The sequence below is a fragment of the Pleurodeles waltl genome, chromosome 11 (assembly GCF_031143425.1).
Source record: "Pleurodeles waltl isolate 20211129_DDA chromosome 11, aPleWal1.hap1.20221129, whole genome shotgun sequence".
NCBI lineage: Eukaryota > Metazoa > Chordata > Amphibia > Caudata > Salamandridae > Pleurodeles > Pleurodeles waltl.
The window spans coordinates 472673092-472686043 of record NC_090450.1 but is presented as its reverse complement, the minus strand read 5'-3'; the positions used below and the strand labels follow the sequence as shown (position 1 = coordinate 472686043).

The following is a 12952-nucleotide window of genomic DNA, read 5'->3' as shown; positions in this document are numbered from 1 at the left end:
CAAAATGTAAACACAGAAACAGCTGAAGGGGAAAGCAGGGCCCAGGCTGGAATGCTGACTCTCAGGTACCATTTATGGATTCTCATGCTCCACTAAACTACATGGATTCTCCGTTCTTTCAATATGTCTGCTCTGCAGGGCCTCAAACAAATGTGCTTTGTTTTTTTTTTAAATGTGTGTGTTTCTGTCGAAAAGTACCCACTCCTACACAGCGTTTTAAGATGAGATTGCAATGTTTTTTTAATGATTTTTGATACATTGTACAAGGGAGGAAGTCAGTGAATTGTACACGATAAGAAAACTTGGTCAAAAGTGAATAATACTCCAAGGCCAGGTTTACAATCACCTTAGAGGTCCCCTCTGTCTCGATGACTGTGAAAACAACAAACATCTGACGGCTTTTCACTGATCAATTTATACGCTCTCTTCTCGTCGCACCATGAGAAGAGCGCTGGGCTTATTTCTGTTAACATCACAAATTCAAATAAAGTAAAACAAGTGTAGTTAAATTGGGTAATTAATCATTTGTGATTAAGAGAGCTTGGAAACGGCAAACTATGGTACAAAGTGGTATGTAAAACAAGCTAATTGTGCTCTTTTCATTGCAACACAAGAAACGCCTCGATGTGTTTAGCTGAGTGTGAACCTTTGGACAACAGCAGTTCGTACATTTGTTTTTAAAAAGTAATTTGTGACGAACACTTTATGTATCCTCTTCACATTTACTAACAAATTGGGCATAGGGCAGGGAATGCCCATGACTGTCAGAATGCTTGACAAGGTTTCAAAGCACACATGTATATAATACCCTTTCATTTATGTGGGGTTTATCATGTGCATTTCACTTTTTGTAAGCCTTCTCCGTTTCAAAAGGTGACGGAACCACGTCACGTGCAAATAAATGGCTTTGCCCCATGTCGCGCAGCTCCTGCAGTGATGGCAAAACGTGTGTAGCACCAGCGCACAGAAGCAGTAACAGGGGACTGTGGTTGAAATTGGGTGGGTAGGGGTGGGGTTCAGGTGACGGGTTATAGCACGACAGCGCCCAGGGTCACCGAAGTGACCAGCTGATGACAGAGAAGGCTGGCTGAAGATTGTTTCCCCTCTACAGTTATTTGAAACTGGTCACTACTGCAGTGTGTGCTTTATGACTGAGAACCCAATAACAAACCAATGACCCTACTCAATCTTCTTTTACGCCTTCTACTGATAGCCATACATTTTAACAAGCACAAGTAAATTATGCTTCCCCTAGTCAGCTTGGTTTGCCTTTGCAAGTCTAAGAGACTCCTCCCTTTCCCTCTTCAGAGGCGTTTACGCCCACTGTAAGGCAACACTGTGCTGGGTTTGAAGCACAGAGAGGAGGAATTGGAGATTTAGTTGCACTCTTCATCCCTCACTCCATTTAAGACTTTATCACTTGGCCAGGTACGGCCTTAACAGCACATTGTAGAGCCAACAATACTGGTTAGGTAACGGGGTACAAATAAGCTTATATGGAAGCAGCCAGCCATTCGAAATCTGCACAACACGTTATGGGTGAAGGCCCATGACCGTAGGGAGCACAGGAGGGCTGGAGCGGAAACCACACCGCGGTACCAAGGTGAACCACAAACATGGCAAATTTATCGCTCATAACAACTTGACAGAATGATGTATGGCCCTCATAAAAGCAGGGCGGGCATGCTGTAAACTAACTGTTCAATAAACTGCGGCCAAAAGATTTTCCAAACGCTGTTATCATTTGCGGGAATGGGCCGTCTGGAGGGGTTTTCTTCTTCTCAACAACAGATGTTTCAGAATGTATGAACCGCCAGCACCCGATAAATAGCTCCCTTCCCTCCGCTAGCAGAAACAAGTCTCTGTAAGTCTCCACAAACATAACTGCAAGCATCTACAAATCTGAGAAAACAGCATTAGCTCCCAAAAGCCAGTGTTGATTTTCCCGTGGCTGCCTCCACCCATACAACTGAAGTGCTATGCTTAAAAGTAATTATACATTTTTTTCAAACAACTTGAATTAATAACATAAATGATTTCCAGAAGCCACTCTAATGAGCCAGAGTGGATGAGGGCATGTGGGATGAGACGGAGCTTTCCAGGCTGCTTGAAGAATGCAAACTAAGCAGCCATGCACCCCAAGCACTGGTGAGTCTGGCATTTAAGCAATCACATTGAAGTCAGAGAAAGAGAAGTAAACAGCGTCTGACATTTGATCTTGGCAGCGAGTGAAAACACCAGTAATCCCGAGGAGGGCTATTAACCAAACTGAAAATACGTTTTCTAATTTGGTCATATAAAAAGGAATAGTGGAGGGATAATGTACTTAGTCCCTGCTCTCGGGGAGGGGTAAATAGAGGGAGAGGCATGACAAATGCATGCCATGGACAAATGGAGAGAAAGAATACGAGGGTGAGGATAGAGCCAGCAAATGGCAAGCCTAAGGGAGGGCTGAAGCCCACAAAGTAGATTACAGCTTTTCTCTTTGAGACAAAACAAGCGCTGTCTAGCCGAGACCTAAAAACTGTCATTTTAACAACTTGCTTTCTCTGTTCCTCCCATTCAGCCTTGGTGACTATTCCACAAATCCTGTGAGCACACACCACAGGATGTTCCTTGTCCTACCTAGCTACCCATAACTGGAATCGTTTTCCTCTATCTTTACAACAAATTGCGGACTACTCCTGCTTTAAAATGACAAAAGACTGAAGACATGGCTATACCAGTAGGCATAAGCTCCCGATTTTGTGTTGTTTTGAGTTTGCACTTTTCCTTCAGTAACAGTGTCTCTTTTTTTGGACATCAGTTTGCGCTACATAAATAATTTTTAACATAACTGAGTACCCCACTCTTCAAGTGCACAAGCAGTCCTCATGCATAGTTCGTACACGTAGGGGTATTAAAGGCCGTCACAACATGCTCTAAGTATTAACAGCGACAGCCCCTAGGCAATCTCCCTAGCTTGAGGTAGCAAAAAATAGGCCTCAAACTCATGATTATCAATTAGTTACAATACATTTTCATGCACTGGCTTGGGTATGGGGACCCTTGTTAAAAAGAGTTCTGCTTTGGGTGGATCCATGAAGTCCAGTGGAGATTAAAACTCCACCGGGGAGGAAAACTGACAGGGAACGTGCGAAATGTGTCATTTGAGCAGAACATACACTGTCACTCAGAATGTTGAAACGAGCAGTAGGATATCATAGGACTGCAGCACCCAGCACTTCTCCATATACTGCTGTCTGAAATTACTTAGGGAAATTTGTCCTTGTAGTTAGAAGAAGCTGAAGCCACACTTGCTGGTGCAATAATAGGATCTAAAATTCATTATTGCAGCCCCTGTTAGCTGGTACCAATAGAAAGAGCTCTCAGAAGCTACTGGTTTTGCAAAGGACATGCCCAGAACCATGTATTTAATGTCAGCTATGTGAAGGCTGCTCTTGCTTTAAGTGCAGACCAGAGTCAAAATTAAAATGCACAAAGCAGACGCCCCGTAAACATATATATAAAGGTTTATTATCCACTACTGTTGTTATAGTACAGTTGCAAATTCTTATGACTTTCACCCGGAAGAAAGCAAGCTTGGTCAGAAGGTCAGTAAGATTCCACAGAAGCCTGCTTATTCGGGAATGCAGTACCAGAGGAAATGCAAGTCACTTGTACTAATCTTGCATTTACGAAACAGGTAAAAAACCTCTCCTTTTCAGATATATTTTATAACTTGGATAACAGGTAGGGCTTGGATGCCGGCCTAAAGTCTTTTTAACTTTCCATGATGTGGGTGATAATGGTAATGATGATCATATCTATCCCAAATTACATGTAGAAAAGATGGACTACATATTTGAAACACCATCCTTGCTTTTATAATTAGGATTCTGAAAACCACCAGTTGGAGTTACAAGTTTTTTACTAGATATCTACTAAATTAGGCATAGATGTCATGATAGATAGGAAACAATTATGGGAACTTATGGACCAAGCAGGAGTTGATCCTTCTTTGATTAATTTAGTAAGACTCCTCCACCAAGATACAACTACAAGGGTGCGATGTAACCAGTATGGGGAGCTGTACTACATTCCTCAAGATTACAAGAGGGGTTAAGCATGGCTGTATTGTGGCTCCCTTCTTGTTTTTTTTCTATATAAATGCCGTGGAAAATATTCTTGGTACTTGCACTACGGATGTTCCATGTGTCAGTCCCCATGTAGCCACCATACTTCTCGATGCGGATGACACGGTCACAGTTCTTTTAGCTTTAACAGCTAACAGCCTGAAGAGACTTTTGAATGGTTTTAATATTTTTATGTCCAAACTTGATCTTAAGGTAAACCAAAAAAAATTGTTATGACATGTGGACCGAGGAACACTAGATCAAAGCAGTTCCACATGGTTAATACTTCTATATCAAAACTATGTTTTTTTAATTATCTATTTTATTGAACATCAATAGCTCGTGGGCTAGGGTAGCCTCCCAAAGAGCAGAGAAGCTGGAAGCAGCTTGTGAAGCAATTTTAATGTTCGCCAAAAGGCTTGGCCCGAAGCTTATTAAAGTTATGGTCTTGCTCTATAATAGCAAATGCTTGCCAACAGGTGTATATGGTGCCGGACTGTGGGGCTATGTAGGCTCAGGAAAATTACAGACAGTAGAAAATAGGTTTCTGAATAGGCTTTTAGCCTTGAGTCCTATCTAGAACTAGGTCAGGGATTTTTGAAAGCCTGAGTTACAATGACCCCGCTTTTACTTTGGGTCAAGAATTGGAATACTCCGGAGGCAGTCTTTTCCAGGAAAATTCTAATCAATTGTTTATATTTAGATAATGCGGTCAGTATACCTTGGTTGGCTTATGTCAAAAAATCTCTTTATTTCTTGGGATTGGGTTCCTTTTTTGACAATCCAGACAACATTGGTCCACAAACTAAAGGGATGTTCATCAAGCAATTTACGGCATATGGAGAGGAAAGGAAAATTAAGAAGGTACTAGATATGAACTCAGTTCTAAATTCCCTCTCCTTAACTACTGCCTCAGGTATAGAACATTATTTACTCTAGACTGATAGCTCGGAATTAAGATTTTATCTGACTAAATTGTGCATGCATACAATTCACTTTTTTATTGCTTCCCTTTGAAAGGTACTTGGTTTCCTTCCCTGCCATGTTGCTCATGTAATGGAGTTACGTCCAAATCAACTGTGCAGTTCATATTTTTCTGCACTTTATATCACTCTTTGCACAGCCGTTTTTTACAGAGGGTTCTTTTTCATAATTATTTTAGATCTTATAATGTGGGCATTAGATATTTGCGAAGTCTATCTTCCCCGGAACTGTGTTCTGCCTTGCTCAGTAATATTAAAGGGGCTATTATAATTTGGAAGAGCTGTGCATCAAATTAAATAATTGTGGATGTTTTTATTGAATTACTGCACTGATTTATAAATTTGGATGGATTATTTATTGCAACAAGTTTTATGTGTTATATGTATATGTTTTTATCTTGTGTTTTTGGTCCTTGACAATATAAGGATTATTTGATTTGATTTGACAAAGATTTCAAGCTGCTAAGGCTGAATTTGAAACACAAGACACAGAGTTGGTTTACATACATTTGAAACCATCTGGAATAAATGAATTTATTAATATACTTAATACTTTAATTACATTGCTCTGTTTTTATGTAAGATGTGCATCTTAAGCACACGCACAGCATAAAAACAGATGCACTGGAAATATGGTTTGTTTTACTTTAAATACATTAAAAGGAAAACACACCTACATTTGTTCAGAGGCTGCTTAATATAGACAACATGTCTGTGAAGTATCTGTGATAATGGTGAGACAGCACTGGGACATCTGCATAGCTGATCCAAAATTTTGAGCTATCCTGTATTGTGGCAGTGGTTTTGCAAACTTACCCTCCACTCCAGCAAGAGGAGAATGCTACAAATGCATAAAGGGGTTGTCTGTTTTGGTCAAACCTTTAGCTGAAGAGAAAAGTAAGATACAGAGAGCAAACAAAGTAGTTCTTAGGCTCAGTAGAGTGTGATACATTTTCTGCAAGAGAACTTGGTCTTTGAAATGCACTTTCATCCTCAGCCTCTCTAATACTCTTATGATGCTGGAGATTGATTTTTCACCATCTACGCCCTCATTATCTTGGACTCCCTTCACTTATTTAGCAAGATGACAAATATTGCTGATTTAAATTCTTACTGCCTACTGAGGCTCCGCTCCTAATCTTTAATAAACTAATTTCACTCAGGACTTTAGCTGTGATTCTATATTTATATGTCTCAATAAGTCTGCTCAACTTTTTAACCCAGCATATTTATTATTTTCCATACCTGACACTAAAATGATCATGCAATTCATATAAATTTCTTCTCAAACTTATATATTTCTGTATGTCCTTTGATGATCTATGTGATCTGAATATAGTTGTGTCAGTGTATAGTCATATTTTGCTATACAAATCACATGATATTTAACAATAAAATGCGGCCAGGGAGGTGGGTTGCTTGCCGGAAGACAAGAAGTTGACAACCATTGTGGCTATCCCAAAAAAGGTAAACTGCATGAGGCCTGCAGCTCATATAGGCCCATATCACTTTTAAATCTAGAAGCCAAGATGCTGGTAAAAGCCCTGACAAATGGACTAAGGACAGTAATAACTTCAGTAATCCATCCTGACCAATCAGGATGTATGCCCCACAGAAGTACCCGGCTAAATCTACTACGCCTACCTGACCGAAGCCCATCAATCCGAAAAAGAAGCATTACTTTTGCTAGATGCTCGATGGGCATTCAATAGCATCAGGGCGGTTCAGGGCCTGAATCAAGCTCCTTTAGAGAGACCCGATGGCGAGAGTGAGGGTTAACAGCACACTGTCTCGATTGTTTGCCCTGCATAAGGGCACAAGGTAGGGATGCCCACTGTCCCCAATGATATTTGTGCTAGAGCTGGGGCACCTGGTGGCCTGGATCTGTCTGGAACCACTCGTAAAGGGCAGTAGAGAAGAGGGAGACTGGGGGAAGGACATTCCCGATATGCTGACAAACATTTATACACCACACAAGCTCCATCTTATGGTTGACTGGCTAATAAACATCTTCCAGCTCTTTGACAATTATTCTAGGAATCAGATCAATTGGGATGAGTCCCTAATCTTTCGTCTTGTTGGCGGTATCCCCACCCTATTGTCAATGCACACAGCCCTGACAGTGAGGGATGGTTACAAATATTTAGGCATCTAATTAACACATGATGCTGATGAACTCCTAGCTAAGAATCAGCTTCCTTAGTTGGAACGATTGCAGCACAATGGGACCCACTGGAGGAGGCTTCCTGTGTCCATGATGGGCAGGGCTATCCTTGTTCAGATGATGGTCCTCCAGCGCTTGCTCTATATCCTGCAAAACAACCTTTGCAAAATACTACTAGACTTCTTTTAGAAAATTGACAGTGAACTCTACAAATTCCTATGGGATTGGGGAAGTTTGAGAATAGCACCACATAAGCTCCAGAGGGGAGTATTTGAGAAGGGCCTCCCAGTCCCGGACATCTGAAAATATTATTGGCCAGCCCACTAATTGCAATCAATGAATGGGTGTTTATGGATAGAGAATACCCTGCATACCGAGTGGATCGACAGGTAATGGGTAGTCGCAGCTACCCACCACTAATGTATCGAAAGGGACAGGAAAGAAAGCTACCAACGCATTTGCAGACGGTGGTCCGGGTGTGGAAAGAAACCAATATATTTTTGGGATGGGAAGGCAGGCAAATGGAAAGAACCTCTCTATGGGACAGTGATCTGCTTCAGGGAGGAGAGAACCTGAAGGGGTTTCATAAATGGGGGCTACTGGGCATTGACTACTCTGGGGATATCTGGAGGGGCTGGCCTCTGATCACCTTTGAGGATCTGCGGGGGAAATATGAGGTGGCAGAAGCTGTGCGGTTTCAATATCTGCAGGAGGGACACGCGTTGAGGCAATATGTCTTGCAAGAGGAACAGCTGCCAGAATACACACCCTTACAGGATCGGCTACTGCTGGATCCTATGCCAGACAATGTAACCTCCCTCACCTATAGGAAACTAATTAACAACTCCCCTCACCTATAGGAAACTAATGAACAACTCCCCCGACCCCCTGAAGACGCTGAGGGAGGCCTGGGAGGCAGACTTGGGGCTTACAGATGACAACAACTGGATGGAAGCAGTCCAGAGTCCCAACTGAGGATACTGCACAGATCCTATTCCTCCAAAGCACTCATGCACCGTCTGGGGCGATGCACTAGAGATCGGTGTGCTAGGGGGTGCAGCGAAGTAGGCTCTTTCTTCCACATATTATGGCCCTGTCCCTGAATCCAACAATACTGGAGGGGGGTAGTACAGGTAAAGACTAGAGTTACGGGCCTTGATGTGCTGTTGGAGGTGCGGTGGCATGTCCTGTATATAAGAGGGGAAGAACTGTGGCCCAAATATCAGGGGGCCTTGAGAACAGATCATCCTCCGAGGGAGGCGTATTGGGAAGCAGACCTTGGCTGGTGCTAACAGGTGGAGAAGGTGATCTATCAGTCGGGATGCCTGAGAAAATGGGAAAGAGTCTGGGGTCAATGGAGTGCAAAGAGCGAACCATAAAATGGGAAAGAGTCTGGGGTCAATGGAGTGCAAAGAGCGAACCATAAGGGGGTGTCATAGTGGGACCAATGCTAGGCACATGAAGGGGTTTAGAGCATATTTTGAACTATACCACACTGTGACTGTTGGAAAATTGTATGTCATTACACGCTCTTTGGCTTCAATGGATGTAGAGGACGTGTTATGCTTTTCTCCTTGTGATGCCAGTCAGGACATAGATTGTTTTAATCTGTCAGTGTATGTTGAGCAACTGTTTAATAAAAAGATATTAAAAAACACTGTAAATTTAACTGTTATTCACGTAACTATAGTTCTACTTGTGAAGTGCTTTAAAGACACAGGGCCTTGTGTGCATTGTACAGAACCTGAAACAATAGTAATATGGGGAGCTCAGGCTGGAGCTTGGGTCCCATAGTCACATTTTAATAATCTACTCTCTTAATCAAGTTTTCTCTCAATATAAAACATAGAAATATTGTATTTGTTAGGGAACCAGACATGTGATTTACCAAGCCAATGTATAACTAAAACCAGGAGAATACACCAGTCAAAAACATAAAATGGGAAGCAATGAAAGTTCCACCAAAACACACCAGTTCGAGAGGGAGGAGTCTGATACTACGTTCCACCTGCACAGTCCAGCTAATGTTTTCAGTTAAGTGCCAAATGTTCTTTATGGCAAAAACACAAATTTTAATTTAGGTGACATTCTAGCTACATACAATAACAGTCATGTTATCAAATTAAATGTATGCTTTCCTTGACCAATAATAATCTCATCTGGAATAGGAATTACCTGTTTACTCCCTATGAAATCATTCTACTTCTAATTCTAGTTCCAAACATAAGGAGCAAACTAATTTCACTACAAGATACTATCTAAAGCACTAATACCCATAGTGAGTGTCTTCATGGTGAATACAATAAACCTGCAAAAGCTAAATCATGTGCTGGAGTGCAGTGTTTATGTACCCTCTCACTGGGAAGCAGGGCTTCATGGGGACAGGCCTGTCGGGGAAATACAAGTCCACTAAGTCGTTTGGACCTAAATTGATAGTCAAGCACAGCTCAGCACCACATGCAGTTCCGAAAGTACCTGATTTGTTGCTGATATAAGGTTTCTACTGGACCTGGCCAGTTGGTGCAAGGACAAGCTGTGCTTTTTGCCTTAGTAGATTCAGCGGGGAATTCATCAAGGCAGGGCAAGGTCCTTGAATGAATCAAAAAGAAGTAGAAGAGGTGCATCTTGCTGAAGAGCTGTAGTCATATAAGAATCAGTGTGCACTTATGGCTTAGTGGAAATTATTTTAACCTTTCTGGAGCTGCTTTGAGAGTAAGCAACTGCATAATCTCCAGTTTGGTCTCAGTTGAAAGTTGTGTATTTTGGATGTAGGTGTTTAGCTATTGAGCCTATGGTGCAGCACTGCAGACTTCAGGCATCATAGACTGTGTCACTAAAAGCCTTAAAAGACCATTATTGGCAGCTTGGAGGTGACACAGGTGGTTGTACACCTACAAAGACCTGTGTGTTTCAGCACCTAAAATGCAAGACATGTAAGTCAAAACAGATAATAGAAAGAGCAAAACGTGGTTGAAGATGACTGGAAGACAGCAACAGAGAAAGAGGTGTGTGTTCTTAACATGAGATTTTGTAATAGCAGAGCAGCACCAAGTGTGAAGAAAATTAGTGATTGATGCACAGGAGCAGGTGAAACTGATGACTAAGTGTGCTCACTTCTGTCAAAGTCATATCAGTGGTAATGAATTGCCTGACTGACTCACCCATTAATAGATTTGAAGATCTTCTTGTAGTCTTCTTCCTGAAGATTCAGCCTAAATCAAAAGCACAGTAGAAAAAGCATCAGTGTTTCACGGATCCTCTGGTCATAACAACAGTGACTTAGTGAAAATACATGACGAGGTGGTGGAAGGGAACAGCTGCTTACTTTATATAGGGATGGTTTCCACACCTGATTCAACATCCCTAGAATGACAGAATTAATCATCTGTGGCAAGCTGCATACAAGAGGAACACAGACACATGATCAACCAAATCAGTGGTGTCACTATGATCCACTCCACCTACATTGCTATCACTTGTGAAAACTCAACAAGGTCATCAATTTTGGATTAATAGAGTGGATACCATAAAAAAATCTACTGCTAGTTAAAGATGCTGCACTCTGTTGCACATCCAGAAGTACAAGAATGAAAAGGAGGAATTGATCACGTTTTCATGCATAGTGTTCAACTGCATATTTTTAAATTACCACATTTTCTTATAAAAGGATTGATTAGGGCATTTTTTTTAAACTCATGAAAAGGGAGTGGACCATCACATGCTACACACTTGTGGCACTGGAACAAGGAGTGTAATGAGCCAACCCTAGAAAGCCGCTGTAATAGAGTAAGGTTGGCATTTTCATTACCTCCTCCATTTCCTGCTCCAACTCTATCTTGGCAGAAGGTTGGGAGGCAAGGACCCAGACAGGGATACACCACAGCCCAGTGTCATTTTACCAGTCAGTTTTTCCAGCTGCTAAAATCACCTCAGCTGTTCCAACTCAGAAATACAAGTGCGGGAATACATGCCTACTTATAATTTAGTAGGGTGGAATTCAACATGGACTTCCGCTCCATTCCATTTGTAATCGGGGTTTTAGAATACATGACGAAAGCTTGGGATTTACCAATCATTAGCCCTCAAGAGTAAAAAAAAATTGCTGAATTGCTCAGTGTTCATGTACTTGGGTAGATAAAATAAGGTGTGACCGTGAAGCATGCATTTGTATGTGGATCCTCGAATATCAAGTAGGAATACATTATGCCTACATATCTGCAGTGGCACAATAAGACACAGGAACATTTATTGCTTATTACCTTGCCTTCCCCACAGAAAAGGACAGTATTGAGCCATGCTTGGGATCCTATAATAAGAAAGGGTTAAATAGCTGTGGTTCCACAATAACATGTGGTACTGGATTATCTTTACACACTCGGAAGTTCAAAGTAACAAATGTTATTAATTAATGCCTAGGACCCTGGAGATCAAAGAATAAGGACTGACCCTAACCTATATTTACCTTCCTGATTTTTAGGTGACAGTTGGGGACTTTGAAGACTTGGTAAATTGATACCACTTAGATACTTTCAGCACCAGAAAGAGGATGACATGAACTTATACTCAGATGGTTGATACCTGTGTAAAAGGTATTTGTTAGCTAGCACACTGGCATGCAGCGACAGATGTACTAAGCTACTTGGTCTCACAAAGTGGTCACAATTTGTGACCCAACGATTTGTAACTAGCAACTAATTTTGTGATCCAGTCTTTGTAATTATTAAGGCAGTTTGCAAATTAGTAAATCATAGGGGGCCACTGAATGGCCTGCCTAATAAATATTAGTTACCACCACAGCTTGGAAGTTGATGACTGATCAATGGTTTGCAAACACAATTACTGTTGCAAAAAATTGATACCTAGGGTACCGATAACGTAATGTGGAAGGAACGCAAACAATGCACCCTTTCCAAATTTCGAATCAGTAATCATTTCTAATTCCATTTTGTGATATGAAAAAACCTTTCTTAATCGAAAAATCGTTTTAGTAAGAAAAAATATTTAGCAGTAGTAAACCCTGAAATTTAGTGATTCACTTAGGTTGCGACGGCTAAGTCACTTAGGGCCAGATGCAGGAAACGGATAGCGACTCGCAAACGGCAAAAATTGCCGCTTGCGACTCGCTAATCGCGTTTCCCTATGCAGAAATCCATATTGCGAGTCGGTACGGACTCGCAATATGCATTTCAGAATCGCAAATAGGAAGGGGTGTTCCCTTCTTATTTGCGATTCGGAGTGGTATACAATACCATTTGCGACTGCATATGCGGTCGCAAATGGTGTCGCAGTTACCATCCACTTCAAGTGGATGGTAACCCACTCGCAAATTGGAAGGGGTCCCTATGGGACCCCTTCCACTTTGTGAATGGACCCACAAATATTTTTTCAGGGTAGGTAGTGGTCCAAGTAACCACTACCTGCCCTGAAAAAAAACCGAAACTAAAGGTTTCGGATTTTTTTTTAAGTGCAGCTCGTTTTCCTTTAAGGAAAACGGGCTACACTTAAAAAAAAAAAAACTGCTTTATTTAAAAGCAGTCACGAACATGGAGGTCTGCTTACTACAGCAGGCCTCCATGTTTGTGAGTGCCTAGACTCGCTATGGGGCCGCAATTTGCAACCCACCTCATGAATATTAATGAGGTGGGTCATTGCGACCCCATAGCGAGTCGCAGACGGTGTCTGAGACACCG

At 41.6% G+C, this 12952-nt stretch overlaps 1 protein-coding gene across 1 annotated transcript in view; it reads right to left on the bottom strand.

The window, feature by feature from the left end:
- Positions 1 to 12952, bottom strand: part of LOC138265784 (gamma-glutamyl hydrolase-like) — a 189092-nt gene that overhangs the window by 130570 nt on the left and 45570 nt on the right. Inside the window, exon 3 of the mRNA XM_069213812.1 lies at positions 10424 to 10474. Within this exon, the coding sequence (XP_069069913.1) occupies positions 10424 to 10474 (51 nt within the window). The remainder of the gene's footprint in view (positions 1 to 10423; positions 10475 to 12952) is intronic.